This window comes from Bos mutus, chromosome 4 (assembly GCF_027580195.1).
Source record: "Bos mutus isolate GX-2022 chromosome 4, NWIPB_WYAK_1.1, whole genome shotgun sequence".
Lineage (NCBI taxonomy): Eukaryota > Metazoa > Chordata > Mammalia > Artiodactyla > Bovidae > Bos > Bos mutus.
In genome coordinates this window covers 62,350,597-62,373,362 of record NC_091620.1, presented here as the reverse complement: position 1 = coordinate 62,373,362, position 22,766 = coordinate 62,350,597, and the positions used below count along the sequence as shown (strand labels likewise).

At 39.5% G+C, this 22,766-nt stretch overlaps 1 protein-coding gene and 1 pseudogene across 1 annotated transcript; both read right to left on the bottom strand.

The window, feature by feature from the left end:
- Positions 1-12,860: 12,860 nt before the first annotated feature.
- Positions 12,861-12,961, bottom strand: LOC138987719 (U6 spliceosomal RNA; annotated as a pseudogene).
- A 3,518-nt stretch (positions 12,962-16,479) lies between these two features.
- Positions 16,480-18,180, bottom strand: LOC138987538 (wee1-like protein kinase 2). The gene has a single exon (XM_070368803.1). It carries the CDS (start codon positions 18,178-18,180, stop codon positions 16,480-16,482), a length of 1,701 nt encoding a protein of 566 aa, XP_070224904.1.
- Positions 18,181-22,766: the final 4,586 nt, after the last annotated feature.

Here is a 22,766-nt window from a genome sequence, read left to right as displayed (position 1 = left end):
CTCTATGGGAAGATTTTCTTGGTTGGCAGATTTCATTTTAATTATATTTCCCCAACACTCTGTAACCTTAGGCAAGTTACTTTTAACTGTAAAACTGTGCCCTAGTTCCTGCATCTATAAAATAAGCATCCTAAGGTACTTGGGGTCACTGGGGAGATTCAATGAATTAATACCATAAAGAACTTAATGCAGAGCCTACAGGAAGTCATGGTAGGTCTTCTGGCAGAGCTCCACTACACAGAGCTCCATGATCCATACTCTGGCAATGGACCTGGAGAAAAAAGGGAGGGGGGTGGGCCACGTGTGCCAAGGAGCAGCTCCAGGGGGCTAAGGGGATCCAGGGGCCTGACCGAACATGGATTCAGTCAGGGACGGTGTACAGTTCCGTTCAGTTCAGTCCCTCAGTTGTGTCCAAGTCCTTGCAACCCCATGGACTACAGCACTCCAGGCTTCCCTGTCCATCACGAACTCCCAGAGCTTGTTCAAACTCATGTCCACTGAGTCTGTGATGCCATCCAACCATCTCATCCTCTGTTGTCCCCTTCTGGAGGAGATGGGACAGTATACATTGAGCACTTATGAGAGCCTATGCTGTTCAGGGCACCATTCAACGTGAGTCCTTGTCTTAAGGGACAAAGAATACACAAGGAAATAAGATAATTTGAGGTATTAGTGAGGGCTGTAAAGAGAACAAAATATTAATAAGTAATGTGGTAGGAGAGCAGCCGGGTTGTTTTAGGTAGCTGGGCAGGGGACCATCTCCTGCTGGGAGCCACTAAGACACTCTTTAATACTGTGCTGCTGTCCACTTGAAATGAGGCCAGTTAACAATATGAGTGTAGTTGGAAAAAATGTAAAATACCTTATTAATAATTTTATATTAGCATAAGTTAAACCAATGATATTTTGAATATATTTGGTCAAATAAAATGTTTTATAATTTTTAAAAAAAAAGATAAAAAACCACAAATGCCTGCTATAAATCAAGAACTCAAAAAACATTGGCTGTTGATATCATACAAAAGTGATCACCATAGCAGCTTCTGGAGTTGATGCCCCCAGGACATATCAGCATCTAGAAATAGATCCTGAAAGTTACAGTGTTCTAGATGGAAATATTGATGTAGCTTTGACAAGTAAAAAAGGGAATGTTACCATTTAACTAACATGTATGCTTTGTTGCATGTTGGTTAACTGTCTATCCAAGGCTTACGGGTATTTTGGACACATGTTTTCACATATTCTATAACTTCATTTTTTTAAAGGCCAGGACAGAGTTTTTATTCTCATTTATTTTCAAAGTTATCTAATAACAATATTCTCCCTGGTCCCAAATTACCCCTTTTGGTTACCTACTGACTCTACACTTAGCTATTTCTGTTTTAGCTGCATTTTCAATATTTCAGCCTTGTATTTTTAGCAATTCTCATTCCATTATGTTTCTATTTTAATTTCTTCCCAAACTGATTTTTAAAAATCTAATATTGAATAGAAGTCAAGGCAATTTGAAGGGAAAAGCAAACTATTTTAGTGATACTACAATAATAACACTTTTGTAACAAATTGTCCCTGTGGATCATGTGATAAATTCTAAAACAATAAAGTGTGTTAGCTGCAAACATTTGCAACAGAGCCAGTGCCAAATGCATAAGGGTTATTCCAGAAGTTGTAGGTCGATGTTAGGGCTGAATTCAGTTAACTGGAGGCAATCCCTTAACATTTTAGCTGATAGGGCCACATTAGAAGTGCTGTTGTGTGATCACATTTTAGTGCCTATTATGTCTTGATTAAGACTCCCCTGGATATTCCTTTTTAATGGAATTTGAGGAATTAAAAATGGCTTCACAAATCACTTTTTAATCCGGTGAAGTAAGCAGGGAATGAAAAACACCACGCTGTCATCTTCAAGTGCAAGGAAAGTTGTAAATAAAGAAAACAAATTAGTGACTGGTTCACACCTCATCAGCTACCTAACAACCTGTTACCAGTTAATTACACACCTTTAAAATGCATGTACAAGAGAAATTATTCAGAAATCAGTTTCTCTAAGGGGGAGGGTGGTGGACAAGTACCATAGCAGAAGAGGCTATATTTAACTATTTAGATAACCAACCATAAAGGGGAAAAAAACGAAACATTTTTTTTTTCTTAAGAATTATTGTCCTGAAAGTGCCACCTATTATTGGCGTAGCTTCTGTGGCCTCTACACCAACAGATAAATGTTTGTTGAGCACCTCCTGGGAAATAGTCTCCAATATCCCTTTGTGACCTACTGTAATCTTGATCTGTCAGTAGCATCCACTGGTTACTATGTTCAGAGCCCAGTCCTGAGCAATGTGAGAATTAACCACAGATGACAAAGTTACACACCACCATTGCCAAGAAGTTTAAACAGTCTGGTCGCACGCTTTTTATCTCCCAGTATTCCTATTGTCTCTTGTTGTAGCTTAAGTGTAAATAGAAAACAGTTGGAAACTATACATATTGAACAAACAAATAAATTTGGAATGGAAACTGGTTAAGTCTATTATGTTATTTCTTTTACATATACAGCCTTGTTGAGGGACTTATACATGTCTGTGTTTGATTTATTTTGCTAAAATTCTTTTTAATAAGTAGAAGGCTCCAAAATATGGCTTTGCAAAATCAATACAGATGGAGCTGTCGTCCAGAAGATTGATCTGCATACTGGTTATCTGGAATCAATCAATTTCTCATCCTGTGCCCCTAGTTACCTCCTGTTAAACCAGGATAATCATAACCTACGTCACTGGGTTGCTCAGATGTATAACTGACAGAAGTAATTTCAATGCTCTGAGGCTGTGGTAAATGTTAATTACTATTATTTGCCATGGTATTTATGGTTACTGAACCATGACATTGGTTTGGTTGCCTGACCAAATCTATTTCCTATAGCACTTTAGTGTAACTTACGATCTAAATTCTTAAAGTGATATTATGTTATGTATCTACTGAAGGGTCAGCTTCAAATTAGCCTGTTTTGAAACTGGGAGTATATGCAGTTTGAAATCAATCAATTAACTCCACCAATAACTTTTTAAGATATATTGATTCTATCTGTATTATATTCACTTGGAAGTGATTATTTACATAATGCATATTCAGATTTTTTGGCATTAATTCATCTTCCAGCAACTTAGTTCTTCACTGGGTACTACAGTCAAAAGACAACTAGTCATTTTTAATTTTAAAAATATGCGTGTATATATATATATATATATATATATATATATATATATGTATACACACACACACACACACATATGTGGAGTGGGAAATGACAACCCACTCCAGTATTCTTGCCTAGAGAATTCCATGGACAGAGGAGCCTGGTGGGCTACAGTTCATGGGGTGCAAAGAGTTGGACATGACTGAGTGACTGAGCACAGCACATAGACACATATATATATACACATACACATACATACATTCCATAGTCCATAAGTTGTTCAAAATCATTTAGGTAAAAGTCTCATGGTTATTTGCCCAAAGACAAGGAGTTGGTTAAAGTAAACGGTATTACTGGTTTGGGCAGGGTGTATGGATTTTTATTAAATCCTAGTCTGAGTATTGTGCACATGCACAGAAAAACCCTCTGAGAGTAATGACCTCTCCTCATTCTGTGTAGGTCAATTTCAGAAAGCTGTTGTACAACCCTCCCCATTCCTGCTGATAAGCTTCCAATGAAGCATTGAAAAGATGAGCTAATTTGTATGATATGGTCCATTACATAATAGTGGAAAAGAAACTGCCTCAAGTTTAAAAGCTTGGATTCTCCTACAGTTAAATTTTCACTACATTATTTTTGGATGTTACAAAAGTAATACAAACATATAAACAGAAAATATGTAGTGGACTTCCCTAGTTTCAGCTCTCTAAGATATATATCAGATCAGATCAGTCGCTCAGTCGTTTCTGACTCTTTGCGACCCCATGAATCACAGCACGCCAGGCCTCCCTGTCCATCACCAACTCCCGGAGTTCACTCAGACTTACGTCCATCGAGTCAGTGATGCCATCCAGCCATCTCATCCTCTGTTGTCCCCTTCTCCTCCTGCCCCCAATCCCTCCCAGCATCAGAGTCTTTTCCAATGAGTCAACTCTTCGCATGAGGTGGCCAAAGTACTGGAGTTTCAGCTTTAGCATCATTCCTTCCAAAGAACTCCCAGGGCTGATCTCCTTCAGAATGGACTGGTTGGATCTCCTTGCAGTCCAAGGGACTCTCAAGAGTCTTCTCCAACACCACAGTTCAAAAGCATCAATTCTTCGGCGCTCAGCCTTCTTCATAGTCCAACTCTCACATCCATACATGACCACTGGAAAAACCATAGCCTTGACTAGACGAACCTTTGTTGGCAAAGTAATGTCTCTGCTTTTGAATATGCTATCTAGGTTGGTCATAACTTTCCTTCCAAGGAGTAAGCGTCTTTTAATTTCATGGCTGCAGTCACCATCTGCAGTGATTTTGGAGCCCAGAAAAATAAAGTCTGACACTGTTTCCCCATCTATTTCCCATGAAGTGATGGGACCGGATGCCACGATCTTCGTTTTCTGAATGTTGAGCTTTAGGCCAACTTTTTCACTCTCCACTTTCACTTTCATCAAGAGGCTTTTTAGTTCCTCTTCACTTTCTGCCATATAATTTTTACAAACTACATTAATATATGTACTCTGTTCTGAAGTAACCCCTTATTGATGGAAATGGAGAGTGTTCCAGAAATTTTCTATTATAACATTACTAGAAATAAATGTCCTGAATATATATTATCATATACTTTTGCCAGTCTTTAACTGATTAAATATCTAAAAGTAGAGTTGCCAGGTTAAAAGGTACGTGTGTGCATGCTCAGTCTCTAAGTCATGACTAGCTCTTTGCAACCCCATGGACTATAGCCTGCCAGGCTCCTCTGTCCATGGCATTTTCCAGGGAAGTTTTTTAACAAATATTACTAAACAGCCGCATAAAGAGTTTATAACTTACTTAAAAAGCAGAAGTGTACCTATTCTGCTGGGCTTCCCAGGTGACTCAATGATAAAGAATCTACCTGCCAGTGCAGGAGACCCAGGTTTGATCCCTGGGCTGGGAAGATTCCCCTGGAGAAGAGAATGGCAAACCACTCTAGTATTCTTGCCTGGAGAATTCCATGGATGGAGGAGCCTGGTGGGCTACAGTCCATGGGGTCACAAAAGAGTCGGATATGACTGACTGACTAAACAACAACAAACCTATTCCTGCTACCCCTTACTTGCTCTGGACAGTATCACTTTTAAATTTTGGCCATTCTCTTAGATAAGAAAAGGTAGTTCTTGTTTTTTTTATTTAGAAGTTTGAGACTATTATGGGATTGAACAGTCATTCATGTGGTTTTGGTCATTGCAACATCTTTACCAGAGGTCTCAACCTGGTGAAAAAAAAAAAAAAACCTTTTCTTTACTTATTGTTTGTGCTGTGCTGTGCTTAGTCACTTGTGTCCGACTCTTGGCGACTCCATGGACTGTAGCCCGCCAGGCTCCTCTGTCCATGGGGATTATCCAGGCAAGAATACTAGAGTGGGTTGCCATGCCCTCCTCCAGGGATCTTCCCAACCCAGGGATCTAACCCAGGTATCCTGCATTACAGGCATTCTTTACCATCTGAGCCACCAGGGAAGCCCAAGAAAACGTGAGTGGGTAACCTATCCCTTCTCCAGGGGATCTTCCCAAGCCAAGAATCAAAACAGGGTCTCCTGCTTTGCACGTGGATTCTTTACCAGCTGGGCTACCAGTGAAGCCCTAATTATTGTTTATCCTTTATCTTTATGTCACCCTCATTTTCTGGTTTTATCACTTTGGTAAAAGTCAACCTCCTTGAGGCTTTGCATACTATCTTTACACTGTTCAAATAAGACACATTCAAAACCTATACATTTTGATTGTCCTTTCCTCTCTTACTTGATTTTATCTCCATCCCATTCTGAAATATATTATTAGAAGATAATTTTTTTTAAAAAAGTAAAAATCATGACTCTCATGAAGATATACAAATGAACATGTGTTAAAGATTTTACTTTACTCATCTGATGAGGAATCCTGGCAAATGTTACATCAGTTCCAAGAAAAGTCAAAAGGCACCAATCTATGTAGAGTAAAGGAATGGAATAGCAAATGGAGGAAAAAGTGTTGTTTTTTTTTTTTTTCCTGAGGGAAGAAGAAAGTCAATTGAAACTCTATCAAACAAGACAGAACATAATTGTCTATCAATTTTTTAAAAGTTGTAAAATAGCTCAAAGACTATGAAAGGCTAGCATGTGTTAATACAGAAAGCTAAGGTATATGCATATAATGTATAGTTTTACCTTGAAACACAATTTTTTTCTACAGCATTTTCCCTTTTGATCAAAAATAATCTCAACAGATTATTCTTGATTACAAAATAAGATTGGTCTTAGTAGATTTGCCCTGGTAGTTTTCACAGAGGCAATAAGACTACTTCTTCACCCTGCAGGCCTTTTGAAATCTGCTTTAATGTAAGTTTTCATAAGTAATCTCAGAATGGACTTTTAAAAGCTTCTTGACATGTGCTATTCTGAGATTAGGAGACTAAAGTAAGAGCTCACTCCTAGATTTCACCTGCATTACCTAGAAATGTGGAAAAATTCCTCTTTTGCAGTTCTCCCAAATATTCTAAAAGTCTTGAGCCTACCAGGAGGTAAATTACCACACTTACCTGGGAGGCTGGGAATCCTGTGAAAGTGCAGGGCAGTGTACCCAGGAGGGTTTGTAAGCATTTGCTCATAAAGCCTAAAATGTTACTTGCTTGAAAGTACATGTCATGTTTGACTAAATTATCCTCATTCTCAAATATAACAACTGAATAACCACACACAAACAATAAGGTTGGATGCTTTTCTTATATTATACACAAAATTAATTCAAAATAGAACATAGACCTAAATATAAGAGCTAAAACAATAAAACTCTTGGAACAAAATATAGGAGGTAAACCTTTGCAACCTTGGGTTAGGCAAAGGCTTCCTAGATAAAACATCAAAAATACAAGTGACAAAAAACATTAGGTGAGTTGGACCTCATCACAATTGTGCTTCAAAGGACATCATTAAGAAAATGAAAAGACAACCCACAGAATGGGAGAAAGTGTTAGCAAAATGTATATCTGATAAAGAACTTGTATCTAGACTACACAAAGAAATCTTACAATTAAATAATAAAAAGATAAGTATCTCAAATTTTTAAATGGGTAAAGGATTTGTAAAAAGATTTCTCAAGGACTTCCCTAGTGGTCAGTGGTTACCAGTCTGCTTGCTAATGCATGGGATATGGTGAGTTCGATCTCTGATCCAGGAAGATTTTACCTGCTGTGGAGCAACTAAGCCTGTACACCAAAAGCACTGAGCCTGTGTGCAGCAATTACTGAGCCTGCATGTCTAGAGCGCATGCTGCTGCTCCTAAGTCGCTTCAGTCGTGTCCGACTCTGTGCGACCCCATAGATGGCAGCCCACTAGGCTCCCCCGTCCCTGGGATTCTCCAGGCAAGAACACTGGAGTAGGTTGCCATTTCCTTCTCCAATGCGTGAAAGTGAAGTTGCTCAGTCGTGTCTGACTCTTATCGACCCCATGGACTGCAGCCTACCAAGCTCCTCTGTCCATGGGACTTTCCAGGCAAGAGCACTGGAGTGGGGTGCCATTGCCTTCTCCTCTAGAGCGCATGCTCCAAAACAAAAGAAGCCACTGCAATGAGAAGCCAAAGCACTGCAACTAGAGAGCAGCACCACTCACTGCAACCTGAGAAAGCCCACATACAGCAACAAAGACCCAGAAGAGCCAAAAAAAAAAAAAAAAAGATATAAGAACGGCCAATAAACAGATGAAAAGATGTACAACATCATTACCCATCAGGGAAACGTAAATAAAAATCACAGAGTGATACTTCCTTGGTGGCTCAGCGGTAAAGAATCTGCCTGCAATGCAGGAGACCCAGGTTCAATCCCTGGGTCAGGAAGATCCCCTGGAGGAGACCATGGCAACCCACTCTAGTACTCCTGCTGACAGAATCCCATGGACAGAGGAGCCTGACAGGCTGTAGTCCATAGGGTCGCACAAAGTCAGACACGACTGAAGCAACTAGCAGTAGCAGCAGGATGGCTAAAATCAAAAAGACAGAAAATATTGACAAAGATGTAGAGAAATTGGAATCCTCATACACAGCTGTATGTAATGTAAAATGGTACAGTCACCATTCTGGAAAACAGTCTGTCAGGTAAACATACAGTTATCATAAAGACAGTTAAACACAGAGTTACCATATAACCTAGCAATTCTACTTTAAGGTATATATTCAAGAGAAGTGAAAACATATGTCGACATATAAACTTGGATCTATAATATTTATCTATGCTGTTGCTGTTGCTGTTAAGTTGCTTCACTCATGTCCGACTCTGTGTGACCCCATAGACGGCAGCCCACCAGGCTTCCCCGTCCCTGGGATTCTCCAGGCAAGAATACTGGAGTGGGTTGCCATTTCCTTCTCCAATGCATGAAAGTGAAAAGTGAAAGTGAAGTCACTCAGTCCTGTCCAACTCTCTGTGACCCCATGGACTGCAGCCTACCAGGCTCCTCCGCCCATGGGATTTTCCAGGCAAGAGTACTGGAGTGGGTTGCCATTTCCTACTCCAGAGTATCTTCCCAACCTAGGGATCAAACCGGGGGCTCCCACATTGTAGGCAGACACTTTACCATCTGAGCCACCAGGGAAGCCTATAACTATTTATAGCAGCATTCAAAAAATGAAAAAACCACACCAAGTGCCCACAAACTGATGAATGGATAAGTAAAGTGTGTTTTATTCATATAGTGTAACAACTGACAATAACAAGGAATGAAATGTTGGTACATTTTACAATATGGATACTAAGAGGAAGAAATCAATTACAAAAGATCACATATTATAAGATTCTATTTATATGAAATGTCCAGAATAGGCAAATCTGGGTTGGTGAGTTGCAGGCAAATGGGGAATTATTGTTAATGGGCTTTCAAATTATGGTGCTGGAGAAGACTCTTGAGACCTAATTGGACAGCAAGGGGATGAAACCAGTCAATCCTAAAGGAAATCAACCCTGGATATTCATTGGAAGGACTGATGCTGAAGCTGAAGCTCCAATACTTTGATTACCTGATGCAAAGAACTGACTTATTGGAAAAGACCCTGATGATGGGAAAGATTGAGGGCAAAAGCAAGGGGTGGCAGAGGATCAGATGGTTAGATAACAGCACCAATTCAATGGACATGAGTATGAGCAAACTCCAGGAGATAGTGCAGGACAGGGAAGCCTGGTGTGCTGTGGTCTATGAGGTCGCGAAGAGTTGGACACGACTTAGTGACTGAACAACTACAACACAATATTTAAAGGTGATAAAATTATTTTAAAATGGACTGTGGTGATGGTTGTATAATATACCAAGAACCACTGAATTATACACTTTAAATGGTTGAATTGTCCAGAATGTGAATTATATCTCAATAAAACTGGTATATAAAAAATACTAGCTAAAATTATAACCCTACATTGTTGTAGAGTTATATAATGATATATATAACTTATATAAGTTATATGATAACTCTACATTGTTGTTGTCTGATAGTAAGCAGAGTCACACCAGGACTCTGATAAATGGAAATATGTCATTGACAGTGAGGGAATAAGCAAATCTCCAGAAATGCCACATTTATATTTCAATTTCTGAAGTGTTTGTATTAACAAGCTTACACTCATACAAATTTAACCTAGATTAGGCTAACCATCTTTTCTGATTTGAGGGCTCTTTTTACATAACTCACCAACAATAGCATATCAAATAAACCTAATTTTTTTTTCTTGCACGTCTCTTTTTATAAGGTGAAGGAACAAATCTTTGTGACTTTAAAAGAGCCCTCTGGAAAATCTCAAAGACAGTTTTAATTATCTGGGGTTCTCAAGAAGCTTGAGAACTCCAGAGAGGGGTGGAGAACACATAGGTCCAGCTCCTTTGGGAAAGAATTACTCTTTTTCTCTCCAAATGATAGTATATACATAGCTGCATTTCTCTGAAGCTATGACTCCTAAGTATAGTGTAAACCATATAACAGTTATTACTTTTACCCAAAGCAGCTAACTTCTATTTCACAGAAAAAAATTGGGGAATGAATAATTGTCTGTCACACACCAGCATTCTGTACTACATTTGCAGAGGCCATGAACATACCTAATGCAGCTTTCTAGAACCACACACATCATTTCTATTTGCTTCTCAAGGGGCAAAAATGAGTACATTCATTACCGACTCAAGAGACAGATTCATAAAAATAAGAAGGAAATGGATATTAACTTGAAATTATGATTAATAATTAGTATTTCAGTATTTTATCTTACTGTCTTAAGATACTGCTATAGTAATTATCTAATGAATGTCCATTAATTAACTCAAGTTACTGTCGTTTCAAGGTTTTAAGTTACCTACAGTTCTTAGAAATTATCTTTGAGCTGACATATGACAAAACATAATTATTATTGACATAAATTTATTGGAATAATAATTTAATCTGGGTAAACACAACTTTATGTTTTTCATAATCTTAAACATTAAGTAGAAGTAATATAAGTTTATTCAATTAGTGAATCTAAGATTAGGTAGTACATATTCAAGTAAAGTAAACATCTATACTTATGTATTTTACTTAATAATGACAAATCATAGATGACATAACTTTCAAAAAATAAAACCAGTAATATTAAACTTGTCTCATTAACTAAATTATTTGAAAGTGAACTCTTAAAACATTTCTGAGCTGAATACTTTTTAAATCTGCCACACTGAAAGTAAGAGAACTTCAATTTCCCTATTTTCTGAGAATTTTGCATGCTAAATCACTTCAGTGGTGTCTGACTCTTTGCAACCCTATGGACCATAGCCCATCAGGCTCCTCACATAAGAGGTAAAAGCCTTTCTAAATTATAGTGACATACAGATATACAAAGAGAAAGGGAGAAAGCTTATAGCATCTATTCTGAAATTTTAGTCATGGGTCAAGAGTAAACACAGAAATAAAAAATTCACGAATGGACACAAAATTCTTAATTGATTAGGTATCAAAACAGACAAACAGAAAAGACTCACATGCCAGATTCTCTGCTTTCTCTTGGTCAGCTGGGTTCTCTATTAATTATTACTTCATTTACAGAGATCATCAATGATCAGGTCATGAAGTCAAATTTCTAACAACTACTGGGAAAGAACGTATTGACCCCCCCAAAATCCAAACACAAAATGTAAAACTGGTAGAGGGGCAACTTAAAATTAGAAAAGCACAGAGGAAGCAAAGTTTTATTGCCATTTTGGGTTTACCTTTGGAAGCCAAGAGAAGACTAACCTGGGCCTAAGTTGCCCACGGAGTGCACTTCTCTCCTTATGAAGTTTTCCTGGCTCTGATGCCTGAATCCACTGAGCATCTCAGTGGAACCTCCAAAACTGTTAAAAGATAATTTTTTTGGAAAAGATAAAATCATGACTCTCATAAGGATTTTAAAGTGAGCATGTGTTGAAGATTTTATTTTAGTCATTCAGTGAGGGAATCAGGTAGTTGGTGTAACTGGCTTAAAGGAAAAGTCAAAAGGCACTAATTTCTATGAAGTAAAAAGGAATGAGAGGAGGGCATGGCAACCCACTCCAGTATTCTTGCCTAGAGAATCCCATGGACAGAGCAGCCTGGCAGGTTACCAACCTTAGGGGTCATAAAGAATTTGACACAACTGAAGCAACTTAGCCAAAGAATTGATGCTTTTGAACTGTGGTGTTGGAGAAGACTCTTGAGAGTCCCTTGGACTGCAAGGAGATCCAACCAGTCCATTCTAAAGGAGATCAGCCCTGGGTGTTCTTTGGAAGGAATGATGCTAAAGCTGAAACTCTAGTACTTTGGCCACCTCATGCAAAGAGTCGACTCATTGGAAAAGACCTTGATGCTGGGAGGGATTGGGGGCAGGAGGAGAAGGGGATGACAGAGGATGAGATGGCTGGATGGCATCACCGACTCGATGGACGTGAGTTTGAATGAACACCAGGAGTTGGTGATGGACAGGGAGGCCTGGCATGCTGTGATTCATGGGGTTGCAAAGAGTCAGACACGATTGAGCGACTGATCTGAACTTAACTGAAGCAACTTAACACAGCACAGCACAAAAAGGAATGGAGGGAAGTCAACTGAAACTCTTCCAGACCAGACAGAATGTGCATGTGCATCAATTATAAAAGTTGTAAAATAGTGCAAAGATTATGAAAGGCTAAAGTCTAATGTATAGTTTCCCACTGAAACACAAATTTATTTTCTCTGTAGTCTTTTCTTCTGGATGTCTTTAAATAGCATCTGTTCATGTCTCCTGTAGATCCTATAAATGTTTAATTGCTCTTCATATAAAACCTGGCTCTTGTATGATTAGCAGTTGAGAAAAGATTCCTACTTATGTGGTAAATGCAAAGCGGTTTTTAAAAACTTATTTTATATTGAGGTATAGTTGATTTACAATGTTGTATTAGTTTCAGGTGTACAACAAAGTGATTTAGTTGTACATTTACGTATATCTGGGGCTTCTCTGCTGGCTCAGATGGTAAAGAATCTGCTTGCAATGCAGGAGACCCAGGTTTGATCCCTGGGTCAGGAAGATCCCCTGGACAAGGGAATGGCTACCCACACCAGTAGTCTTGCCTGGAGAATTTCATGGATAGAGAAGCCTGGCAGGCTACAGTCCACGAAGCTGCAAAGAGTTGGACACGACTGAACAACTAACACTTCATACTTCATACATATATATGTTCTTTTTCAGATTCTTTTCCCATGTAGGTAATCCTTTCACAGGGACCATGCTAATCTCTGTATCATTCAGATTTTAGCATATGTGCTGCTGAAGCAAGCATGCAAATGGACTTTATTAACATTTCCCCCTGCTTATAGGATATAAATTACTGCTTGAACTAATTTTTTTTCATTTCTCTATTAGTTGTTTGTGTATCATTTATAGATGGTATGCTAAAGAAAAGAGATTGCTCATTGTTAGGAACAATTATATTTATAGGATGAAGTGGAGGGACCCACAAAGCTCATTTAATTGACTGATTGATTGATTGAATAATTACTTATGGATTGTTCTCCATTGCTAGGCATCATGCTTTTAAAAAATGCAGTTTCAACTTTCAAGAATTTAATATTTATCAGGGTCAATAGACAAGGAAACAGTCACCTCCTGATAGCACAGGCTGGGAGTAAAAGTCACCTGAGACACCCGAGTTCAGTCCTCAAGGAGTTAGCGAGGTCAGTGTTGTTAATAGGTTTCAAGCACAGTGAATAGCAGTGCATGTGTTGGAAGGCCAGAATGCACATAGCACTATGGAAATTATGATTCCCTCTGTGTAGCTGGAGCACAGAATGTGAGAAGAAGACATAGCAAGAGATGAAGTTGGGAGGAAAACAGGGTCAGCCATGGGATGAGACGTTTGTGACAAGCTAAAGAGCCGGCTGTCTGCTGCAGGTAAAACATTTTCAGCTAGAGAGTTCCAAGATCAAATTTGCATTTTAGAAAGATCTCTCAAGCAGCAGGGTGGGGAAAGGACTGTTAACTCTAAAGTTTTTCAGTGTATATTCTATTACTAATTTAGTACATATTTTTTAAACAAATTTTCACATTCCTCCTCCCCTGCAATCTTTGTTTACAATGTTTGGTCTGTAGCCACAGCTTTGCTGCATTCTCAGTACGAGGCTGTGACATCGTGATAGAGGATAAATGAAAAGAAATTAAGGGGATAAAATGATATAAAGCATGAGTCAGCAAACTGTGGCTTGCAGGCCAAAATTCGTTGCCTGTTATTGTAAATAACACTGTATTGGAACACAGCCAAGCCCGTTTACTTCTGCAGAGTCCTCTGGCTGCTTTTGTGTCCCTACAGAACAAAGCTGAGTTCTTGTGAGAGGCTGTCTGGAATGCAAAGGCGAACACATTTACTATCTAGTACTTCAGAGAAAAAGTTCGACAACCCTTGATGTGAAGAGTTAAAAGTTTGTATGTTAACTTATTTAGTTGATTCGATCATATTCCCTGGATCAAAGGATTTATGCAAATGTGTGTGGCCAGTCTCATGAAAAAATTTAAACCTTGAAAACTTTGCTGGTAATAATATGTATGAAGATGACTATATTAATTCCACGTAGATCATCTACATGATTTTAATTCTTCTCAACATCTTCCAAGAAGAAATAGAAAGATCTGGTTTATGAGCTGTGGAACCTGACTTATTTTTGTTCAAGGAAAAATACTCGATTACAGATACATTTTTAAATATTCTGCATACTTTTAGGACTTTGAATTTGAAAATCTCCAGGACAGTAAGTACAAATTTGAGAATGAAGAATAAATAGTTACAATGTTTCCTGGATTTCTGGTGTCCTGTCTCTGACTTTCGGAGAAGGCAATGGCAAGCCACTCCAGTACTCTTACCTAGAAAATCCCATGGATGGAGGAGCCTGGTAGGCTGCAGTCCATGGGGTCGCTACAAGTCGGACGTGACTGAGCGACTTCACTTTCACTTTTCACTTTCACTTTTCACTTTCACACAATGGAGAAGGCAATGGCAACCCACTCCAATGTTCTTGCCTGGAGAATCCCAGGGACGGCAGAGCCTGGTGGGCTGCCGTCTATGGGGTCGCACAGAGTTGGACACGACTGAAGTGACTTAGCAGTAGCAGTAGCAGTCTCTGGCTTTAGCACAATGTCTTATTAGTGGGAGAAATACACACAAGTATTTTGTCATTAACAAATGGTAGCCACTCCTTAGAGTCCTTATTCTAAACAAGAACAAGTTGGCTTGGACTGCACCAAATAGGTACCTTACAGAGAGTATGGGACTCAAAAAGGTTAGACACAAACAGTTCATAGCCAGTGTCCCACAAGCTGCTTGCTCAGCCATCCTTAGCCAGAACACCTTGAATGTTTGAAAATTTGGAAAAGAAGCAAAAATCAGTTTTATGGTGAAATGTTCTGCAGTGTCTCAGTACCTACCTCAGGAATTTGACTGTGACACATGCATCAGTAGCAGTTATTTAATAAGAAATTGCATTGCGGAGTTTAAGGCCAGAGAACAGTGATGTTTTTTTTTTTTTTTTGATGTGATGATTTGTTCACTGGTTTATTCAATTTTTAAAACTTAATTTGCTTTTAAAAATTAAGGGAAGGAAGAAAATAAGGTAGCCAAAAAGCCTATAAGCCACAACAGGAGTAACATCATTAAAAGACACAACTAGTTGTTCTCAAATGCTTTTGTGACCAACATGATTTTGTGTCATAGCCTGGCCATTATTAGCTGTGAAGGCTGTGAAACTGAACCTTAAAGCCAAGGGCTGTTAGCCCTAGCCTACTAAATTCTCTCTCCTACCTACTGTGGTTTCCAACATGCATTTCTCATTCTTTGTTAGTTACATATTTACAAAGAAGAGTGCTTTATTCCTATTTGGCTTTGGACAAGATTTAAAAAAAAAAAAACTTTATTTACAAATGTTCTATTTCCTTTGAATATATATACAGAGTAAAGGATTTGGATAAAATAGGATAAAATCACAGGAATCAAAGCCAACTTTTCATAAAATCCAGGAGACATTAGTAACACTCAGAAAATCAAAATCCATTATAACAGTTACAAGAGAGTCAAAGCAAATAGATTGGGGGACAACAAACCACATCAGATTTCCCTCAAACCCTCTAGCCAGTGTTTTTGTTCCATAAGTTAATAGCCAGTTCAGAAATTCAAGTCACATAGAGTCTTATTTCTACCTACCTCACATAGTGAAGTCATTTACTTGGTAAAAACAGTATCAGAGAAAGGGATTGTCTCCATTCAGAGAATACAGTAGGAAAACCACTCTCTCAAAGCGACTGAGAATTTTTTGAGGAATAAAATCACCTACCCTGGGAAGTGTTGTTGAAATCCAGGCATACTTCCTTACAAAAATGCTACCTCAACTCTAAACAAAATTGACTTTCTTTCTGTGTGCCAGGAGAGTCCCTGGGATCCTTGGTTGGTAGGCAGGTAGGTAGGGCAGCCTCGTAGTCCACAGGCTGCAGGGGCTGGGGGAGTCTGCTTTCAGTTCAGAGGCCCATGCTTTCCTGTTGACCATCAGCAAATCTGAGGAGTCACTGAGCTGATTACAGGTGGTGTTAGGGATGTAACAAGAGAAGAAAAATGGCTGCTAATGGTAGTACCTGCCACCGGTGCTGCTAGGAAGCCTTGGTGGCTATAGGATCTTGGCTGAAAATGCTAAATTAGGGTGGCTCTTGAAATCTTCAGCCTGTCAAGTCTGTTAGTTCCTCCCTTTATACAAGAAAGGTCGACACAGCCAGTATCTATTTTCGGGATAAAGAGTAAGTTGATGGGAGAGACATTCTTATGGGGAAGTCTGCCCCGAGGTGAAGCTTGAAGACTTGGCACTCTTTCCTCCTACCAGACATTTGGCGTTTCTTAACCCGGTGGGGTTATCAGAGACCCCGGGGACACTGTGGCCATCCTTGGGGGACTGGGCCTGCTGGGCTTCTTTCAGTTCCCTTTGCAGTGTGGCTGTCTTGAACTTTTCCAAGTTCAACTGGTGCTGAAGCTCTTCTGTTTTCCCCAGGGAGGGACAGAGGACTCGACTCTTGGCCAGAGCTGCTGCAGACGGTCTCTCTGCTGGATCAGGGTGGATCATGCTCTCGAGTAGTTGGTGGAATTCCTTGGAGAGCTCCTGAGGAATGTCTGGAAGGTTCCCCTCACGAATATGATGCCACTCGGTGCCGTTGGTGGGCAACAGCTCTGCTCCTGCAGCCACCGCGATGGTCAACCCCAAGGCAAATATGTCTGCTTTGGGGAGGTGCTGATAATTCTCTTGCAAAATTTCATTAGCCAAGAAGCGACTGTCCCCCTCTTCCACTTTGGGATTGCTTATTGATGTCACATGACCCAAATCACCAATTTTATACATCACATCAGCAGAGAAAAACCAATCAGCTTCATTTTCAGCCTCTTCCAGGACTACGGGGGAGTCGCTTTGCATCTTATGACAAATGAAGATGTTACTGGGCTTGATGTCCAGGTGCACCATGCCGGAGCTGTGGATGTATTTGAGCCCGAGGGAAATCTGTAGAAGGATGTCCTTGAGTCTGGGCTCTGGGAAATGACTGCCAGACTTTGTGTTTTCAGTTACTGCAGCCTGCAAGCTCCCACCATTGCAGTATTCATTTTGAATGATCATGTAGTCATCTTCTGCCCACGCAGAGTAGTAACGCACCACATGGGGGTGTTGTCCCAGCACCGCATGGGCATAAACTTCATGCATAGCCAGAGTCTCATCTGATAATCCTCCCAAAGGTTTCGTGGAGCGTTTTATTGCATAAACACATCCATCCAGCCTCTTAATGCACTTGTAGACTGTACCAAAGTCCCCGACCCCAATTTTTTCTACCTCCAAGAATTCTTTTTCATAGCGGGAAGCCATGTTGGTTTCTCGTAAGACACATCTCTTAGCAGGCAGCCCGTGTTCTCCCTTGCCTTCTCCTGGACTGGATTCCTCAAGATCGCCACGGGTTTTCCTCTTGCCATTGGATTTAAGGAATTGTTTTCTATAGGACTCCGGAGTGAAGGGATTAATGTTGACCAGAGCCAATGAGGTCATCTCATCAATGAAGGGGCCGGGTGTGAGCTTCAGATGCTTAGAGCTTCGGGGGAGAGGCTTCCCTGTTGAAGAAATCATTGACTGGCTCACCTGGCCTTTGGGAGTGAAGGGGCTCTCGCAGTGTGACGGCCTGCTCTTGTCTGGTGGGGCTGGTGGTGTTTCAGGGCGTGCGAGGGAGTGTGACACTGGAGTCCTGAGACCCTGATCTGGACTCGCTTGGTCTCTTTCGTAAAGTGCGCTGAGGTCATATTCATTACCAAGGGGCGTCCTGGGAGGTGTGAGCTTCACCTCTGAATCCTGACCTCTAGGCCTCTCTGGGGTTTGAGTCTGGGCCTCCTCGCTCTCCTGTGCTTCCTCCTGCCCCTTGTTCTCATGCTCCTCTTCACAACAGGAAAAGTTTAACTTCTGCTTCAGTTCTTTGTTCTCATTGTGGTCACCCATCTCAGCCAAAGAGCTTTACCACCTGGGCAAGAAGGCCTAGCAGAAGGAAACAGAGCTACTGAAACAAGGAGGAGAGAGAATGTAAGCTGACACGTTCCCCAGTTCCAGCCCTGCTTTCCTTCGACCAACTAACAGCTACACAACAGTGATGTTTTAAAAAAAAAAAAAAAGTGTATTTCAGTCCTTGATTGAAATTATCCAACATTTTGAGAAAAGTCAATTTGCATAACAGTTGGTGTTTCACCTCCTGGTGTTAAACCCATCTTCCCTACGCTGTCTTTTTGGATCTGTTAATCAAGTTTCCTGTCTTCAGTAGACAGCAGCCTAATTGCTTCTGTCCTGCAGAAACCCCTTACTGAGAAAGAGATTTAATTTGTATCTTAATCCAATATTTTTATGCAGTATGGTAAAAACACTCACTTCTTACAGTATTTTGTCAGCTTCATCATTAGTCTCCTAATAGAATCCCCTCCTTTGATCTTAATCTGACTTCTTTTTTTCTACTACCTCTGTCTCAACTTTTGGTTTTATTCTTTGACCCATAATATCCTTTCCTGCCAAAGAAAAATCATCATCATCACTGTAAGAAATATAGATTGCTTGCCCACGGGGTACATTTCATTGTACCTGGTGCTGTGGGATTTTACCAGGTTTCATTAGCTTTCTTCCCTGATGTAGAAGGAAAAAACAGAAAAAAAGAACAAAAAACAAAAAAACACACATAGATACAAAACCTTTACTTTGTGTCATTCCTTGTATTTGTAGAAAATGAAAAACAGTGTTCCAAAGTGTGAAGTAGGCACTAATATGGATCTCAAAACTATGTGACATAATTAGAAATGTATTCAAGCCTGTAAGCATATTAGAACTGACCTTTCACCCTGTTTGGCTTTCTGTTTCTTGCCAGCATGACTTTTTCTTCCATCTACCCTTTTCCTTTTTGCCCCCATCTGGCCTTCTGACAGCCGCAGAATGAGTGTTAGCTATGTACTATTATTTGACATCCTTCTTTTTATAAAATTGAATTTCTTTTGATAAATGTCAGAAGGGGACACACATTCTTCAGTAAAATGAGCTAAGCCTAGAACAGATTTGTCATTGCCATCTCCCTAGTCATCTCTTTTGCTTCTGACAAATACAGTATGTCCTGAGCTTGTCTGTCCTTGGTGACCTTAAAGAAATGGAAAAGTGATCCCATCCTTTCTGATTTCAGTACCATGAATTGTCATAGATGGCAAGTTAGAAATGATTAACATGTTTACATATTCCTCCTTTGTTTGCTGTCCTCTCCGGGCAAATGTATAGAAGGATGGCAGAACAAAGCAATGAGACAGGCTTTATGGTAAATAAGACTAGCTTGCATTTTGATTTGAAAACTTTTAATATTGTGAAGATTCTTTTAGTTTTTATTTCCCAAATCCCTTTAGCATCCCAACAGAGGGATCAATTTTTAAAAAAGCTGACTCTTCATCATTGAATTCCCCTCTATATGAATCATATTAAAAAAACAGGAAATTCGCATAAACTTTATTCCAGTGGAGGGGAGGAAGAATATCTTTTTCCTTTACCTTTCTAAGTTCTCTGTTGGGATCCCTATAACAAAAGGAAGATTAGCAGGAGAAAAACACGGCAATCTATTAAATGTAAGTTTTATGTGACACAAGAGGCTTCATAAGGAAACTCAAATGGTTAAACCTGAGTGTTTTTATGCTAGATTTGATGAAGAGTGGAAAGTTCTGGAAAGACACAATGGGATAAAGAGTATGAATGAGCTGTATAGTCAGAGGGACCAGCGGGGTGGGATAGGGACTGTGCACTTGGATTCTTCCCTGTGGCCCTCTATCTTTAGAGATTAGGATATTCCTTTCCTCCAGGTATAGGGAGGGCGCTTCTCATTGAATGTTTTATGACCTGCTTCAGGGGAAGTAAAAAAGTCTTTCCTTTACATGGCTTTTTTTCAAATTTCAACAGATAAAAATAAATAATATGCTAAGTTGCAATATTTGGCAGGTACCCTGCGTAGTGTCAACTAATAGGAAAACGTACAAGGTAAGAGTTGTGAGTTAAGTTTTATTCGGGATCTTACTGAGGACTATAGTCTGCACACTTAGTTCACACTATAGTTTTCTATGGTGACAGCTCCCTTCCGGGAACAAGTCTTCTGTCTATATTCTTCTAGGCATCCAGGAGAAAGCCAAAGTTTCTTCCTGAGTCTCCTGGGCATTGTTTTCAGCTGTAAATAATCTGCATGCCAACAAAACATTTTGGGGTGGCAATTTTTGCTCCCCTGAACCTGTCTTGAATCTTCTCACAAGAAAGTGATCATTCTTTCCCTAAGAACATGATATTATTGTTAGTTATTCCAATGTCAAAACTGCCCTGAAGGGCAGAAATAGGAAATAAAAAGAGCATATACCTATAATGATATATTATCCTATTTTCAGATAGTTGGTCCTAGAAATAATAGGAAGTCCTTCTTTCTCAGATCTGGCTGAAGGCCTATTGTTGTCACATTACTTTTCTTTGAATTTCAAGTTAGAAGGAATTTCAGTGTGTGAACTATCAGTAAACAAAGGGTGTTGCCACCATCAAGCCATCACATTACAGTCACCCTCATGGTGCACCCCGAGGGAACTTGGGATGGAGACTGGACTTGTACCTCTATCTATCAGTCATTTACTGCAGCCACCTCTGATGATATACCCTCAAGAGACTCAGGATGAAGTCTGTCTTCAACTTGAGCACAGGATTCTGACCCCAGATAGCTGAGGCACATTTCAAAGGGTTGCTTTCACTAAGGCCAGACTTTTGCATCTTCCCAAACACAGAAAAGGACTCAATTCCTTAACTTAAGATATCTGGTATTCTTTAATTAATCTTTTGATGTTTCCTGCAATGCAGGAGACCTGGATTCGATCCCTAGATGGGGAAGATCCCCTGGAGAAAGAAATGACAACCCAATCCAGTATTCTTACCTGGAAAATCCCATGAATGGAGAAACCTGGTTCATGGAGTCGCAAAGAGTCGGGCATGACTGAGCAACTTCACTTTCTTTCTTTCCTTCTTTTGATGTTTCAACTACCTGGTCTTTGTTGCAAAACCTTCTGTATGTCCTAGTTTCTGCCCCTTCAGAACAGTCCCTTAGAGTTTCTGAGACACTGTGTCCTAGACTTAAGTCCTCAGTTTTGTCCGTGGAATAAAATATACCTCTCAACTTTAAGACTGTGAATTTTTTTTCAGTCGACAAATGTTAGCTATGTGAGAACGATTTCAACTAAACATTACAGATGAGTCATCAATGATCATTCAAAGATCATTGAATGAAATGGAACATTCATCAATTTTATTTCTTTAACAAACTGTTACTAGTTTCTTCTGTATGTAGATGAGGTGTTAAGCATGGATTGGGTAGAAAACTAAACAGACAAGGTTCTTGCCTTCATGCGATTTGTTAGCAGAGAAGTAAGTTAAACTAAAGATTATAATATTGTCATGAAGGAAATAGGAAGATATAAAAAAATAATAAAATAAGGAAGGCCTACTTTGGATTGCAGTGTGGAATGTCAGAAGGCTTTATTCTACATAATAATCTAATACCATATTTGTGGATATTGATCATGTACTGAATACCTGCTAATCATCACAACAATTTTAATGCAGAGGGTCTTATTGTTATTCCAGATTACAATGAGGAAACTGAGGCACAGAGAGGTCTAGTAATCTGCCCAAGGTCACAAAGATAATATGTAAGAGCCAAAATTTATCCTAGGTGATCGAGCTGCAGAGCCTGGCCCTTAGCTTCTATTGTTACTGCAATAGATGCAACAAGTATTACACAAATTACTTCAGTGCTGAATTCTGTATTAGGTAATTGAGATACAAATATAGATCATTGCTCTTAAGAAACTCACAATTTAGAGGGGGAGACAGAACGATAATTACAATGCATTGGGATAAATACAATACTAGAAATATAAACGAATTACATTATGAACTCTGCAGATGCAACAACACTATGGTGGTGTTTTCTTATTAAAAAAAAAAACAACTAATAGAGATAGCAATCCATGGTGAAGTTTAGAAAGGGCCGCTAAATTTGCTACTAAGGCAAATGGGAAATTAAAGCTTTGCTAATGACTGCTTCCAAACTTGTGGAAATTTGTTGGTTCTTATAAGCCAGATTTCATTAACCCTCAACGATGCTAGCTTTCTCTCCACCCCACCACACAGAAATAGAATTTGGAAATGGGAGGGAAACAACTGTGTTGAAGTGGGCAATTAAACACTACAATTATGGTCTAAGTTGTACACTATTGTTTGATGAAATTTACTTTTCTTTCCCCAGAAGTCTCATTATTATTCATGCTTCAAGCCTAAATCCATAATCCCAAACCCTGCCATATTCTCATCTCCTTATTAATATTTCCCAGATGTCTTGTAGGCAACATGTCAACCCACGGTAGTAATATCTTCCCAGACTCCTAGGGTTCAAAGTGTCTCCCTCTTCTTCAAGTGTATATTAGTTTCCTAGAGCTGCTGGGAAAATTTGCCACAAACTAGGTCGTTAGAAAGCAGAAACTGATTTT